The sequence below is a fragment of the Daktulosphaira vitifoliae genome, unplaced genomic scaffold (assembly GCF_025091365.1).
Source record: "Daktulosphaira vitifoliae isolate Bord-2020 unplaced genomic scaffold, ASM2509136v1 Scaffold_4, whole genome shotgun sequence".
NCBI classification, from domain to species: Eukaryota; Metazoa; Arthropoda; class Insecta; order Hemiptera; family Phylloxeridae; genus Daktulosphaira; species Daktulosphaira vitifoliae.
This window is the reverse complement of record NW_026099575.1, coordinates 21,654,490-21,672,347: the sequence shown is the minus strand read 5'-3', so window position 1 is coordinate 21,672,347 and position 17,858 is coordinate 21,654,490. Positions and strand designations below refer to the sequence as shown.

Sequence of the window (17,858 nt, the reverse complement as noted above, 5' to 3'; positions counted from 1 at the left end):
ATTACAAAAGCAACATCAACTTCTATTTCCTTAATTATACCCAGATTAGTAATTCTTTTAATTATATATTATATAATTTTTGAAATGAATTGTTTTCATATANTTATATAATTTTTGAAATGAATTGTTTTCATATAATTATTGATTTTGATTTTTAATATGTTAAAAGTAATCATTTTGAACCTACTTTTTTTTGTCCTTTAAAGTGAAAGTTTTAATAAAAAATACCTTCTCAGCTTCGCATCGAAGCTAAAAAATGAATTTGTTACCATAACTTATAGTTCAACTTGTAAGTTTTAAATTGACATTACTAATAGAAAAAATGAAAATTTTAAGATTAATATGCAATCAGAAATTATAACTACTATTTACAGTAAATTTATCAGAAAAATTCGATTTTTTTTTCATTTTTATCGTAATAGATAACTGAATATGAAATAATAGTAATCATTTCCTAATAACTTTTAATTATTGATTACAATGTTTTAAGTTTTGAACGCCCCCTATATAAGGGGAAATTGACCAATTTTAATAAAAAGTATGTCAAATGAAAGATGTACTTATAATATATTTAGAAAAAAAAAAAGTTGTGCTGATACTTAAATTTTTCGAAAAGTTATAGCATTTTTAAGTTGAAAATTTTAACACAAAAATAACGTTTTTTTAACTACGGCAGCCGTTTGCACGTAGAAGATAAAGTGACGGGACAACTTTTTTTTTTCATTTTACAGTACATAAAATAAGCTTTAATTTGGTATATGTTTAAAGGACGCAGTATTTCCGGAATATTTTCAAAAAGTTGAAAAAGTTAGTTTATGTAAAAAAGTTGCTATTTTAAATCCCCTCCAGTGAGCAAGTTAAGTGTTAAATTTTCAAAAAAATGATATCAAATAAAAGGGAAATATCTAAGGTTTTAGTATAAAAAAAATTATGTTGATTTGTTGATTTTTAAAAAAGTTATGGAAGTTTTAAGGAAAAAAATTGAAAAAGATGACTAAATTTACCGATTTTTAAAATTGTAATTTTTTTGGTGATTTGTGATTGGAGAGCTGAGAAAATGTAGTAGTGACAGACACAAAAAAAAAATATTAATAAACACATCATGGTAAAATTATTACTGTCTCAGCTTTCCATCGAAGCTAAAAATATATAAAATAATTAAAAATTTGTTTAATTAATTTTTTTCTTCTTTTTCCCTCGACTCTACCGACTATTTGCAAGGCAAAACCGTACTGCACTAAAAACTAACAGATGACTGTAAATTAAAGGTGATTGTGTCATGGATAGTAACAATGCATTAAAAGATATAAAAAAACTTTTATTTTCTATTTTCGGTCGAAAAGAATCGATTTACAACCAGTAAAAATTTAAATAATTAGTTCCCTAACAATTTTAATTATATACAATGTTTTAAACTTAACTAAGTACTAACTACATACATATTACTAGATATTATTATTATAGATTTCATGTAACAATAAATTATACAAAATTATCTATAAAATTAATTTTTTCATAGTTGTAAATAAATTATTAACTACAAATGTGATACTCGCAACACTTTAACGTTTAATAAGCGGTAGCATTTGAAATAATATTATATTATAATCTCATGATATTTTATTATAATTACATATTCATTTTGTTTTATATTGTGAGAGCTTTATCGCCATTATCAATGAAAATAATATGTAACGCATAGCATAACTTTTAAAATACAAATGTTACAAAAAAAAAAATACATAAAATCTAAAATAAGTATCCACGATTAAAGTTATTATAAAATAATATTACAATGCATTGTTTAAAGTAATTAATATAATTATTACTTTAAAATTATGTCTATGATATATATTATATCAGAATTATTAATTTAAAAATCGCGCGATTTTAAAGTGCATTCGGCAGCGGTTGTATTTCATCGATCTTATACGAATGCACAAAAACACAAGGCGATGCACATGCGCGTACTACGACAAAAATGCGGACTGTGATTGAGCATAATTTTTATTCATTTTACTATTGATGCACCGATTCCGAATGACCAATGCGCGCAACGGTTATTTTGAAATGACGGAGAGCGTGGTCGTCACAGATACGTAAAACAACGCTATCTCTGGAGCGTTGAATATGTTTTACGTTCCGTGTGGCGTCCTCTTGATAATAGATAACAGTTTTGGTGGAATGAGAGTCGAGTGGCCAATGACGACGAACAATAAAATTAGCGATAAGCATGAGACAAATTATAAGGCACGTGAACTACGAACTAAAAACTATGAAAACTTTTTACAAATAATAATATTAAACGATATAATTAAATAAAATTAAAACTAAAAAATATTTTTAATGTTATTTAGTTTTTAAATTGATAATATTTTTAATGTAGTTTTAATTTGTTTTAATTAGTTTTAATTAATTAGCTACAAGTGATCAAATTTTTTTATATTAAATGATATAATTTATATTTGTTTGATCAAAAATCTGTAAGACAAATATTTCACATTGTTCGGGTCCTACCGTATTTTAAACGTTTATCTGTAATAATTGCTATTTGTTAGTTAATAATGACAGTTGGATCATCTCGCTAAGTCATATTTATGTTTTGGAATTGTCACGTACCGGTGTCCCTTCAAATAGTATTCTGTAATTTTTTTACTGTCCTTCTTCTTCTTTTTCTCAACCTTTACCCTAACTATACAGGGTGATTTTTTTATCATAACCCACTCAATTACTTACAAAATAATAATAATTTAAAATTTTTTTTTTATTATTATCTTTAGTTACACATTATTCTTGAATTATTAACTATGTAATACTTTTTAAGTTCGTCCCTTATGCCTGGTAAGGGTGTCAACTTTGTTTTTTTAAATGGTAACACATATTTTTAATTTAATAAAATGTTTGAGTTTTTAATTCAATAATAAATGGCATTTGAATTTTTAATAAAACTTAATTTGTTTATTAGATATAAACATTTAAAGTTTCAAATTTTTGAGTTAATATATAGGTATAATACACAAGGGATTACAAATACAGGTAGCTAATTGATTTTTTATGACATCGATATTAGCAGGTACACAGCATTGTTATTATCAATGATAGTAAGGTACATTGTTGTGAGTTTATAAATACACTAACTGACAATACAAAAAGTATATTTATTGATAGTCATAATTTATAATAAACAATCCGTGAATGTGATAGCAATATCATAAAAAACCAATTAGCTACCTATATTTGTAATCCCTTGTGTATTATACCTATATATTAACTCAAAAATTTGAAACTTTAAATGTTTATATCTAATAAACAAATTAAGTTTTATTAAAAATTCAAATGCCATTTATTATTGAATTAAAAACTCAAACATTTTATTAAATTAAAAATATGTGTTACCATTTAAAAAAACAAAGTTGACACCCTTACCAGGGATAAGGGACAAACTTAAAAAATATTACACCCAGAGAAAAACCTCGATCTATATAATAAATTCATTGTTCAATTTGATAAATATATCATTACTATTGAATCAATGATATATTTATCAATATGATATTTTTTTTTCTTGTCTTGAACAATAATTATTTATAAGAATAGTTATTTTGTTCGTATTAATAAAACATTATCATAAACCCTTGATAAAATTTCTCTTTCAATTTTGATTGAGGTTTTTCTTTGGGTGTACATAGTTAATAATTCAAGAATAATGTGTAACTAAAGATAATAATAAAAAAAAATTTTAAATTATTATTATTTTGTAAGTAATTGAGTGGGTTATGATAAAAAAATCACCCTGTATAGGGTTGGTAGCCCTTATCTTAAACTTCCACTTGACTTTAAAATCATCTATGCACATATCAACCATCCTCGTATCGCATTCAATAACATCTCTCCATCTTTTTTTCGGTCTTTCTCGAACTCTTTATCTTTCCTATTAATACTGAATCTTTAGCAAACAACATGCAGCACAAAACCTCTCCTCGTATTTGTCTAATAATTTCATACAACACTATTGAAAATAAGTGAAGGTTTAAAGCAGAACCTTGGTGCACTCCTACTCTTACTCTAAAATCTTTTATTATTCTTCTCACACTTTTTACCCTGGTAGAAGTGTCATCATATCCTCGTATATATCGTCTAATATATTAATGTACTATTTTGGGATGCTTTTACTCGTTAATACGAATGTTAAAATCACTCTCAGTACTCTATCATATGCTTTCTCCAAATCTATTCATTCCACATACCGCTTTTTTTTATTTTCCCTATACTTTTCTATTATTTATCTTACATAAACAACAAATTAGCTTCATCACTGAATTTCCAGAAAAAAACGCCTAACTGGTTCTTTTTTGTTTCTTATCTTTTTCTTTTGTCTATTATCTTTTCCCAAAACTTCATACTATGACTCATATGGTTTATTTTTCCATAATTTCCACATTGCTATATGTCTCCTTTGCCTTAAAATATCGATATCCTAATACTATTACTCCATTCTTTTGACAGTTTCATTTTTTGGAGGGGAGAGTAAACACTGTCCAGTTTTTATTTCTACAAATTTTAAGAGTATGGCTCTCAAATTTTTTATCCGAAAATGAAATTTTGTTTTCATTTTCACTTAGGGTTGAACGCTGTATATTACTAATGCTTATTCATTTTGAAAACACTTAAATTTGACTGGCGTTACCCTGACATAGATGTAATGCTTAAAACATATTAAAACTTATTTAAAATACATAAGAAATACAAATTTAGTATAATACAATTACATAAATAAATATAAAATACATTTGTGAATAATTTTGAATGCATATAGTTTTTTATTTCCATATAGGCTAAACTAATTTATGATAATTTTATTTAAATTAAATCTAATATGGAGGACTGGTGTTTTTAATTAGATAATTTTTTTGTTGAAGCTTGAGAGTTGATTAATGACCAAATTTTTTAAAGCTAAATTCAAAACAACGATTTCCTATTAATTTTATACAAACAGGTAGAATAAATAACAAATATTTTTACAAATTAAATGAATACTAAAATATTAATTAGACAGAATTAATGAATAGTTTAGTAAAATTATCACGCATAGAAATTTGTTCGTCAACATTTAGATTTTTCCGGATGTAATAAGTTTTTAACATGTCTTTTTCGTTTTCACTTAGGGTTGAACGCCATAGCTTACTCTTGTTTATTAATTCCATTTTTATATATTTGAAAGATGGTCTAGAGCTTCTTAAATAGCGCCGTAACTCTAAAAGTTCTCTATGAGGATATCCATCAGACATAATATTATCAAGGTCGACTAACATTTTATCATCCGGATAATTTCCTGGTAAAAGATAATAATATCGTGCCATCAATTCTCTATCTGAAATTTTACCATGTAAATTTATTTCACGAAGATATAACTGTTCAGTAAATATTTTATGAAGTATAATTTGTGGAATATCAGACAATTTAAAGTGTAGTTCTTCGTTAGAATTATCATCACTTGCAGAAGACTCAAAATAATCAGAAATTATTTCACTGTTAGAATTTGTTTCATCCATAGAATCGTTTCCATTCAAAGCATCACTCTCATTATCAGAATCATAGTTACTATTAGAATCACATTCATCATTAGAACCATTTCCATTACTAGAACTATCTTCATTATTAGAATAATTTTCTTGAGAATCGTTTCCATTACTAGATTTTTCCTCATTATTAGAATAATTTTCGCTAGCAGAACTATTTTCATTATTTGAGTTTCTTTCATTATCAGAAGTTATTTCATTGGTAGAATTTTTTTCATCCATAGAATCATTTTCATTTAAAGAATCACATTCATGATTAGAACCATTTCTATTACTAGAAATTTCTTCATTATTAGAATAATTTTCTTGAGAATCGTTTCCATTACTAGAATTTTCATCATTATTAAAATAATTTTCGTCAACAGAAGCATTTTCATTGTTTGAGTTTCTTTCATCAGCAGAAATCAGCTCATGAACATCAGAAAATTCTTCATCATGATTTTCCAATTCTTCGTCATGATTACTTTCCAAATCAGTTACATCTCCCATTTCACTAGATTTTTCATCGGAGTTTATTTCACTTCCATCATCACTTTTATCTGATTCATTAAGTATAGCTGAAATTAAAATTTTATTACTAGATCGTTGCTTTAAGCCAAAAATGTTATACTATTTATGTTGTACTACATAAATTATATATAAAAAAAAATTATCATACTTCATTATTACATTAAATATTATTTATTTGAAAACCTTAACAAGATTTTTAAATTTTTTACGGGGTTTTTCAACATGTTCTGACAAGTCCCATAACTTTTGATATAGCCCATATTTTTCAATCATTTATTTAAAATAATTTTTATACTTTTTGAATATAATAATATCATAATTTATAATATTTAACTATATATATACATAAAAAAAAAAATTTTATTAATTTACAAAAAATGTATAACGTGACAAAAAAGTGTCCTTTTGCTTGAACACCACTAATACACTGTCGATCAAATTAATTTGTCCACTTGTTGATAAACATACATTTAAACTTTTTTTATTAACTCCTGGCACAGAATAATGTATGAATCATCACCGAACTGTCAATATTCAGGTAGTGAGTCTGATTGGGTAAAACTAGTATCAGGACTGCCCGTTTCTACTTCCATCCATAGTGAATTTTTGACGAGTGCGTTGCACATATTTGTTTAATTATTAATTTCCGCCAATATATATTATACAACTTTAATTATTTTTAAAGCATCGGCTGAACCTAGACTGATAATGTAATCAATGTATTTTATTAAATTTAAATTATGGGCAATTATTCAAACAAAAACAATTTTGTAGTAAAAAATTCAATGAATAAATTAAGTAATAATTTATACAATCGTAAAATATCTTTGATATTGGTTCATCATAAATGAAAATTAATATTAAATAACTGTGTGTCTCATGAAATATCTATGAAGATATTAAAACTAATATTTTATTTTAATTTACTGCTATCATACTCAAAATTCGTATCAACTTCCGATTTTCAAATGGCAACCCCAACTTTATTTTATATCATCATATTTTTTTAATTGAAATTTTTAATTTTTTATAGTATTTAATTTTTAAAAAGTTAAAATTGTTTAAAATTTAGAAGCGTCCAGACTAAAGCGTATTTATTTAAAAAAAGATGCTACCGGTTTATAAAAATACGATAAGCTATATTCACTAACATGATGTTATAAACCGGTTACACTTATTAATTTATGGATCTACCATTTTTTTAAAAATAAATACGCTCTTATTCTAAACGACTCCAAACTTTAAACATTAAACAGCTTTATAACGTTAAAAATCGAATAATATAAAAAAAATTCTTAAACAAAACATTTATTTCAGTTGAATAAAATTGATGATATAATAAAAAATGGAATGCTATTTGAAAATCTAAGGATGATACTAATATAAAGCATAAGGGATAAAAAAAAAATCAATTTTTAATGTATAGCAGCTCAATAAAGAACCATTACTGTTAAAAATAAAATAATGATTAATTTTAAAACTTTTGAAGATATTTTGTTCAGGAATCACTTTTGTTTATTCATCACACTAAGTATTTGGCATATTTCATTTAATGATGGTTTTAAATAAATAAAACTTACTTAAGTTATATAAATCCACAATATCACTCCTGCATATTGGACACGTCGATTTTGAATTTATTAAACGATTTCCACAAGAATTACCTATTAAATGGTTACATGGTTTGATAGTAACAATAGGTAACTCTTCAAGACATACAGAACATTTTTCTAAAATTAAAATATATTAATAAATAAATTCTATTAAAAAATTTAGATATCAGGTTGGAACAGATCTTATTGATAATTATAAATTATGTTATTGAAAGGTTACACATATTATAAAAAAAAAATCGAAGGAATTGACCGATTTCTTTAAATGATAAGTAAAAAGATCACACATCATATCTAGTCAAAGATATTACCCTCAAAAATTTAAAAAATTTCCCTCGTTCCCCGTAAATGGGGGAAACCTCCAAAAAAATTACAAGTTTAAAAATAGCTAATTTTCGAAATTTTCGAAATTTTTTTTACTTAAAAGTATTTTTTCAAAAATAACTAAATCAATATAATTCTTTTTTTTATGGATGTATAATGTCTTTAACTATCATTCGGTATATTTTTTTATAAATCTGACCCTTTACCTGCCTACAGGGAGTATCCAAATGACAACTTTTTCACAAAAAAATATCTTTTTCAACTTAACTTTTGAAATTGTTCCAGAATGTCTGACACTTTTATATATATCTTAAATAAAATCTAATGTAATGTACTTTATTATGGAAAAAAAAAAATTCGAACTTTACTTTGTCTTCATGGTGAAAATGGCTACCGAAAGCTATTTTTGTGTGAAAATTCTCGAATTTATTTTTTATATTTTTAACTTTATAATGCTATAACTTATTGAAAAGTGTATGGATCAATTCAATTTTTTTATTAGAAATAATATTTCTTAATAATTCCTTTTTCATTCGACATACTTTATCTTAATCAGGATATTAATAAGGAACTAGCAGAAGTTGTAGTTTTTGGAATAATCCACCAATTTTTTAAAATTAAACACTATCTAAAGATTTGCATCAAAGGGTTTTTTTTTATAGTGATTTTAATCACTGTCACTACTGTGCCGTGACCCCATTGTGCTGGGTTTTTTTACATCTATGACTAGTGATATTATATTTTAAGTCGCATACCCACCACCAGCCACTATGTGTACAGTATGTACCAAACACACGTATTCATTCAATGTTTTAAGATGGTTGTAACTTAATAAATACTTAAACTCAAATTGTTATCAACTTAACAAAATAAAAAATAATAATTTCATTGTTAAAAATAAATAAGAAAATATTCTTTTAAAAAAGTTTAAGAATGTGAAATTCAAAAAAAAAAATTACAGCAAAATTTTAATTAAATAAAAAATTTAAAGACTGTGTCAGTTAAATTTGTTCCATTCTGTATATATAATAAAAACAAATTTATAATATCTATTTTTATTATTTAAATCAGTAATTTACGAGTATGTCGGAATTGTCCGACTTAAAAAAATGTACAGTTTTATCACGCATTTTATAATTTTTTGAAATATTCTGAAATATAAATTATTATTATATATTTTGAAATATAATCTGATAATGATTTATCTTTCATTAAACTCTGGAGTATGGAAATAATTTTTCACGAGTTTATCAAACAAATCTGATTTTAATAGTAGTTTACAAAACTCATAATTTTAAGTTAAATATGTACATATTTAACGATGAGTTATCGTTCTGTATTATTTGTTTTACATAAAAATTTGAATACGTACCTTTATCTACAATTAATTGATTACATAAAGGGCAATATGATGTATTTATATCAAATTTATCACTGCAAAAATTTCCAATATCATGACCACAAGGCTTAAGAACCATAGTTGAACGTTCATTACCACAAGAAAGGCATTTTCTTACAGCTAAGAAAAATAATTATAATGACACAAATGTATAATATGCTGTATCTAAAGTGTTTAAGATGTAATTGACAACCCTTAAGATTTTTTATTTAATATTAATTTTGTTTACAATTATTGCCTTCTTAACTATATTCATAGCATAATTTTATTATTTATTATTAATAAGAAAAAATTTAAATTAAATATTCATTTCTTTTTTTTTTCAATTAAGCTTAATTTGAAAAACCTTTTTGTTTTTTTTAATTTTGCTACAATATTTTCAACATAGAATAATTTTACGTAAAATAGGTTAAATTGGCAACTTTTAAGTTAGAAAGTATATCAAATTTTTACATGTTAAAGGCCATTTATTGATAAAATAAAAATGAAAATTCTTTTTATGAAAATTTAGTTAATATAAAACTTACTTTGATCGTCCAATTCAAGTATTTCTGTATTACATAATGGACATTGTACAAAGTTTTGAATAATTTCTTGAGAACAGTATTTACAGAATGCATGATCACATGGTCTTAAAATTATTTTCATAGGTAATTTGCAATTGCAACAAACGTCGTTCTTTTCTAATGATATTATCTTTACGTGAATGATTATTAAATTACGTAATATAAAAAATTAAGAAGCTACCTAGAAAATGTACCAAGTCACAAAAACTATAATTTATAAAAGAAAAAACAGTTTCCACATGAACTTATGGCAAGCGTCTTTATTTTTTAACATCATTTTTAATGTATACATAAATTTCATTTCATTTTTTCGTTAAATTATTAGGATCATTATCCATTATGTTTTTATTATGTTAAAAAGTATTTTGCACATAGTACAATCGTCTCTTAATTATAATCAATATTAGTAATTATCATGTTACATAGATTATACAATGTTTAGCTATATAAATTAGACGAGTTTACTAATATTTTAATAGCTAACTTATTATAAATAATATATTTCAGTAATTTCATGCAAATTCACCTAAAATTTGAGCTAGTAGTTATTTTATTTCTGTTGGGTAGAGTGTGGCACTCGTGTATGACCGGTTCGAACGTGTTCATGTTACGTCCAGGCGTCGTTACTTACTCCGCGAGCGACACAACCTTTTTGGTACGTATGCAGTACACTAGTTTTCGCGACTCTAAGATCTAATAGTCGTTCCTCAACAATTATCTAGTGCGTTATCTTCTCTCGTATTCACAGCAAACGCCTCCGCGTGTTTGTGCTATTGATCGGCCATAGTTCGCCATGTCTTTATTGTTTTTGCTCATACGGTTGCGTCTTGGCCGAACTTGTAAACTCCAGACGCACGAGGTTTTTTTTTTGTGTACATGTTTTGTACTGTATATCCGTGTAAAACAACCCTTCTCGCATATTACGGGTTAGTGGCTTCGTTCACGTCGTCATCAACGCTCATATACAGTCCACACTCACCGCCATTAATCACCATCTTAAATTATACAGCTAAGTTTTTAATTGTTTGTTTTATTTATTTTATATATTGTTCATAGCCGCTTTGTCGGTCAGTCTAGTACGTAAGTTACCCCCCTTTCCCTTTATTTATTAAGAGTTTTTAATTTGCAGAATTGTAATATATAGATGCGTATTTTGTACATTCATAAGCGGGTGTACCTATTTTCTTATCCCTTCTTATTTTCCTTTATTTATCGTTTTGTTTGCTACAAAATAAACAACGCTACCACACAGTAACAGGCCATTCCCCTTTAATGTTAAGAGGCTGCTTGTCACAATTTCTTTAAAATTTTTAGCTTCAACGCGAAGCTGAGAACGTATTAATTTTACTAATATTTTATCCTATTAAGTATTGTATACAAAACTATTATTAATATTAACTAGAGTTTATAGCAAAATCTTTTTGCTTATTTTTCAATACCCTATAGACATTTTATGACATGTAGAAATTAAGATTATCACATACCCAAATCTTCCAAATCTGTTCCGGTTGATAAATTTTTATTGATTAAGCCAAATATGTCTTTTGCGTATTTCATAACATTCGATTTACACAATTTTGGTAAATTTACACCTGGCATATTCGATAAAGTTATAATTTTTAATTAGCAATTTTTAACTTGTTTATAATTTATTATTTTGTTGTGTACTATTTTAAAAAGATTTTTTTAATAATTAGCACAAAATTCAACGGGGATATCATAAAAACTTAGGTTTTATACATTCATTATTATATAATGATAGAATGATGGAGAATAATTGCAAAACAAATCATAATATTTTAAACAAGTACAAATTATTTTATAACATTCAGCTTGGTTGTGAAGTGTTTACGAAAAAAGTAGTTAATCACTGATAAATTTAATTTAGATAAAATCTTAGGTATTTTATAAAACAATATAATTTAAATTTTTGACATACCGTTTACATTGACAAGATATATTATCAAAAATATAGATGACATGTTTAATATATTCTGAAACATTTCCATATTAATAAAATATAAACTATTCTACAAAAATTAATTAATTTAGTTATATTTATTTAATATATTTATATATTTCGCATTACATTTGTTTAACTAATTCCACACATAAGTGTACTCTTAAGTGTTAAGTGTTTTTTAGTAATTTTATCGGTCTGAATTCTACAAACATTAAAATAATGTGATTGATTTAATCTTAAGATATTAAATGCTTTACATATGTCTAACCAAATCTAAAACATGATATTTTTATCTAGTAAATAGACTTCTAAGAAAATAAAATAAAAAATAGAAGAAGAAGTCATTAGAATTCATAAGTTGATTAAAATACAAATATTTTTGTTAATATTAAATATAATAATAATAATAATAATTGCCCAAATCATTAGGTATATGATTATATAGAATAAAAAATGACTCACCATAGTTCTATAACTATATTGAGCGAAATTTTTATTATTATTCTCGTATTATGAAACAACCTGTCTTAACTCAAGCTAGTAATCAGAATTATAAATTAACTAGTTATATAGAATTTTATTTTATTTAGTAACTTTAATGAGTCTACCACTAAAATTTTAGCACTTTGTAAAAATGTTTTAAAAATTTTAATCGATTTTATTGTTTTATTTTTAACAAATTAAACAATTTTAACAATAGGTTTCATCGTTTACGTCATTAGATTTTATCGTTTATAGATTTAGTCAACTAATGTAAAAAGTTGCTTCATAAAAATATTAACAAAATTTGGAAACTACAACAACATATAATAATATATTTAAATGTAATTTAATTTAATTAACAGACAACATTTACATATATTATATATTTAATTAAATTCCTAATTAATGTTTAAAAATACATTTGATTTAAAAGATCATTTTTATTTCTGAAAAATGTTTGAATAAGAAATTGATAGTAGAACATGTTAATAATAATATATTTATATCAAATATTATGATTAACAAATTTTTTTATCTAAATTTGTAGAAATAAATTTTTATTATTATTAATTTCAAATATCATTTCAGTCCAATTGTCTTAAACCATAAAACAATTGGATCAATAACCTCAGTATTAACTAAAATTTTAAAAGTCGATTTATTAATATTTAGAAATGTTGCTAAAAATATCACCAAAAAAATTTCTTTGATATTATTTTATTTTGCGAGTATTTGGGTAATTTTAGATAAGTTAATTAAAATATACTATAGGAGATATATTTTAATTTTTTTTATGGTTAAAAAATATGATATTGTATAATTTTTTCAATTAAAAATTATTTTCTACTCAGCTGAGTTTCATTGAATTGCTAGTGTTCAAAAAAAGGAACTCTACATTGTAGAGTTTAATATGCCAAACCTATTGATATACATCTGTATTATAGAATCTATAGAACAGCATATTTACATACCTGAAATTCTAATTTTTTTACACTTAACTATACAAAACATGTGTGAAATTGTTTACAATATACCCCATAAATTAGGCAATATGTCATAAAAACTTATGATTTCAGTTATTTATTGCGAATTGTAAGCAGATATTATTTTATTTCAATAACAAATTTTAACGAAACATTGAATTTCCTATGTTAGTAGAAAGTATTTTTATTTAATTTTTTACCTTCGATGCCAAGCTGAGAAAATATTAATTTTACTATGATGAATTTTTTTTTTTGTCTGTTACCACTTTTTCTCAGCTCTCACCGAACCGATTTCTTTCAACGATACGTCAATAGATCATAATCGTATCAAGTCGAAGACGTTATCCTCAACAATTGAAAAAAATTCCCTCATTTCCCGTAAGTGGAGGAAATTTCCAAAAAATTACATATTTAAAAATCGCTAATTTTCGACATTTTTTTCAATTTTTTTTACTTAAACCTGCCATAAAAGTAACAATTACTTTATAATTTTTTATAAATTCTCCGAAAAAATTACAATACTAAAATATTAAATATTAATCTCATACTATATTTAAATTCTATTATAAATATTTATTATACTTATACATCGAAAAACTACTAATCAGGAATAATAAAGAAAATAGGAATTCATTTTGCTTTTGGTTTAATCCACCAACTGCTTAAAATTAAACACTATCTACAGCTTTGCATGGAAGCGTTTCTTATGATAATTATATTTCTATAACTTTTTTAAAATGTATTGATCATTACAATTTTTTTATAATAAGTACTTTTTATATACTTCTTTTATGCGACATACTTTTTTTTTTAAATTGGACCATTTTCCTTCATAAAGGGGGGGTTCAAAACTTAAAAATGAATATAGAAAGTAAAACTTTTTAAACTTAATTTTAATTAATAGATATTTTTTGATTATTCATACGTAATCTAATAATCAAACACAAATATTTGTTATATTAATTAGAAGGATTTTGTTATTATCTAGGCTACATGCGAAACTCTAATTGCAGATTTGAAATCGGCACAAAAATGGGTTTAAGAAAGTATATTTTGGTCTCGTATGAAAATTCCTTGTAGACCAGTAAATTTTTTTATAACTAACAAACAATTTTTTTTTTAAGTATTGCATCAAGACCATGATGTACGTTTGCCATAAAAGTAATAACTACTTAACAATTTTTTATAATTTCTCCATAAAAATTGCAATACTAAATTACTAAATATTAATTTCATACTATATTTAATTGATATCATAAATATTTATTTATATTTTACACTTATAAATCATAAAATTAGATATCAGGATGTAAATAAGGAAATAGGAGATCATGTTGCTTTTGGAATAATCCACCAAATTTTTGAAATTAAATACTATCTACAGATTGGCATGGAAGCGTTTTTTATGATAGAGATTTTAATTAATGTCAGATTTCATCTATACTGGACTCAACTATGCTACGACCCCACTATGCTGGGGTTTTTTTTTTGTACATCGTGGTTTTATATTAAATCTATTTTATATTACTTATTTAATTTTAAAATTATTTCACTTCAATTATAATAAAATGTTTTTCTAACCTTAACATACTAATTTTATGTTGATTCGTGATTTTTCAATGGAGAATCTGTAAAAGAGTACTTTATGAAAATTTGACTTGATTAATAATTTCCTGTAATAATACTAGAAACTTGAAATTGTATTTATCTAAGATATTGATACTATATATTCATTGATGAATTTTTATTCAAAAAATATTAAGTTTTTAATTGTTAAAATAAGTATGTTAATCTATTATTGTTTTATTTGCATCAAATATTTTTAAAACTTAAACCTAATGATCAAAAAACTCAGTAAATGAATACGCGTAACTGCTTGATAAAGATTTTTGACGCTAAATTCAAATGGATCATTCGAAAATTTTGAATTTAAAACAATTACTACTTTTAGTTGCAACTCGCATTCCAAGTACATTGCTGTATTTGGACTAATAACCAACCAAATTTCATTTTTACTCAATAAAGTTGATAATGTACCAAACCAGTGGAGCATCCTGGACACTATTGATCCACTATAAGAAAATGACAAGCGAAAATTACAAGTAATATAGTCGACATAATATAAATGTCCAACTTAGAAGTGATGATATATTTTTAAGTTACAATTAACAGTTCTCAACAATAATTGCGCAGATGGGTTGGTACAATACCGTGTGATAGTGTTTACCAGGTTTTTGTTTTTGTGCATTTGAGTGATTAAGTTACAATTGGGTTGTCTGCAGCTATATATCACAAGCTAATTCATTCAATCGCTATGAGACGCATGTTGAATGGATAATGAAAAATATATAATTGAGCAGTATTTCAAATTTTATAATTTGCTAAAAGTTAGTTATAGTAGTTTTGACTATTATTAAAATATGAAATTTGACTATATTTCAGTGTTAAATTTTTATCAACATACATAACATCAATTTCAATTTATCTCTTGGAATAAAATTTATTTCAGCAACTGTAAAATTTTGCATAATCATAAAAAAGTGACAGTACTTTCAATTCGGTATATTTTATTTAATTTTTAATACATTTAATTATTTTTACAATAAAAATTGTTTTTGAGGCAGTTATTAATCGTCATGTTTTGGCCAAAGAAAATCGACAGCCACTTAGAATCAAATTTGAAACGATGGATATAATTCAAGGTTTTAATAATTCAATAATATTCTATTAGTAGCAATTGTGTGCAGAGATAAAATTGAAATGGAAGAGATAACTAAACAAAGAATCGGATATTTTTTGATTAAAAAAAACATATGGTCACATATCCTCAAAAAACTAATAAGGAATTCAATTATTACTATTAAATGCTATACAATTCATATCAGAGCTATTTTGAGTTCTAGTTAGGTAATATATTTTTTTGACAAAGTAATATATTATGATTTTATTTTTGTAGGCATAAATACACGAAGACTAATATTTAAGTACAAAATATGATTAAAAATATTTAAAAAACTCTAATATTTTTTATTATTTTTTTTAGTAGAATAAAGATATATACTGAAAACAAAATATACAATAATTACTTATGATAAAAAAATATATGTATTATTATATACAAATAATTATATTATATATATGCAGAACTTTGAAAAAAAAAACTATAACTTGTGCAGAGGCGTCCAGTGATGGCACTCAAATCGACTTGGGTAATTTATTATATTAAAGAGCTATTATAACAATTAATTTTATAATTGTTGTAGATCCCTACTCTAAGACCTTTTTAAGCAACGTGGAGGATTATAATATTTTTTCTGAGAGAATTTTACTGATTTTATAGATCTTACTATACAAATAAACGTAATATGTAATATGTAATAATATATATGCAAATAAAATAAATGCTAAAAAAATATATGCATTAAATTGTTTTAAATTTATTTTAATTAAAAATAAAAATAAATAAGATATTTGATTAATAAAAAAATTTGTTTTTTTATAGACATTCTAATAAATTGTGATTTTTTTTTAAATATAGTAGTAATAGTGAAATAACTACTATTAATTTGTTATACTAATATTAAAATAATTATTATGTAATAGATATTTAGCACTTATAATTTTATTTTATTTATATTTTTATAATAATGATTTTTTTTAATAAACCGCATTATAATGAGAGATGATAGATATAAAAACACCAATGTATGTATGAAATATAACGCAAATTAGTAGAACAATAGATTGCGCATAGATCTCTCTAAATTAATTACCTAGCCAATGAGAAGCATTGTGCAAATTAAACTAATTCTCCCCCTCATAAAACAGGCCTATAAAAGAGCAATTTCTAGCTCATTCATCACCTTATTTTTTTATAAAAATCTGGTCATGAAGCGTTTCTGTACCAGACTGTTTCGCGATGTGCTCTCTCTATGACTTAGAATCTTTTTCATACTTGGTGTTTATTATTTAAATCTCTCATTTTTAATGTCATTTTAAAAAAATAACTTAACCTTTTTATCTTTTTATTTTTAGTTTTAAATATTTATAAAATATTAAAACAAATTAAATTTTTATTTTGTATTTTATGAGTTGTGTCAATTAAGAATTTTTTTTGATTCTTTAATTGGATTGTCTATTCAATAAGCGCATTTCGAAAATCTACCTTAGCACATCAAGTGGTTAAAACTGTTGGTAAAACAATGGTTTATGGCGTGTCACTAAGGAGATCGTAGAGTGTATCTTAAATTTGAATAGATAAGTGTTTGATTGATTGCATAAGGTGCTGATAGTTTGTTGAAATCATTACCCTAGCACATCAAGTGGTTAAAACTGTTGGTAAAACAATAGTTTATGACGTGTCACTAGGGATTGATTCTCATATTCTGTCACGCTCTTTTCGGCAAGTAGTTTTAGACTCTGTAAGGTCCGTGCATCG

At 24.5% G+C, this 17,858-nt stretch overlaps 1 protein-coding gene and 1 long non-coding RNA gene across 5 annotated transcripts; one reads left to right on the top strand and one right to left on the bottom strand.

Annotated features, from left to right (window-relative positions):
* Positions 1 to 4,828: 4,828 nt before the first annotated feature.
* LOC126904700 (probable serine/threonine-protein kinase DDB_G0278509) lies at positions 4,829 to 12,569 on the bottom strand. Of its 2 annotated transcripts, XM_050683923.1 has the most exons (8): positions 12,417 to 12,569; positions 12,081 to 12,156; positions 11,931 to 11,985; positions 11,476 to 11,583; positions 9,953 to 10,108; positions 9,399 to 9,545; positions 7,670 to 7,819; positions 4,829 to 6,136 (listed from the first exon to the last, which is right to left on the bottom strand). In XM_050683923.1, the coding sequence occupies exons 3-8, from the start codon at positions 11,971 to 11,973 to the stop codon at positions 5,049 to 5,051; spliced, it is 1,692 nt and encodes a 563-aa protein (XP_050539880.1). In that variant the 5' UTR covers positions 11,974 to 11,985; positions 12,081 to 12,156; positions 12,417 to 12,569; the 3' UTR covers positions 4,829 to 5,048. The 2 variants fall into 2 exon arrangements, with proteins under 2 accessions (XP_050539880.1, XP_050539879.1); XM_050683922.1 differs by lacking the exon at positions 12,081 to 12,156 and having other exon boundaries at positions 4,830 to 6,136.
* Positions 12,570 to 15,193: 2,624 nt separating this feature from the next.
* On the top strand, positions 15,194 to 16,827 carry LOC126904723 (uncharacterized). Of its 3 annotated transcripts, XR_007703810.1 has the most exons (5): positions 15,194 to 15,779; positions 15,863 to 15,980; positions 16,045 to 16,327; positions 16,467 to 16,629; positions 16,684 to 16,827. It is a non-coding gene; the product is annotated as an uncharacterized LOC126904723 (long non-coding RNA). The 3 variants fall into 3 exon arrangements; XR_007703811.1 differs by having other exon boundaries at positions 15,194 to 15,980; positions 16,565 to 16,629; XR_007703809.1 differs by having other exon boundaries at positions 15,194 to 15,980.
* The last annotated feature ends 1,031 nt before the right edge of the window (positions 16,828 to 17,858 follow it).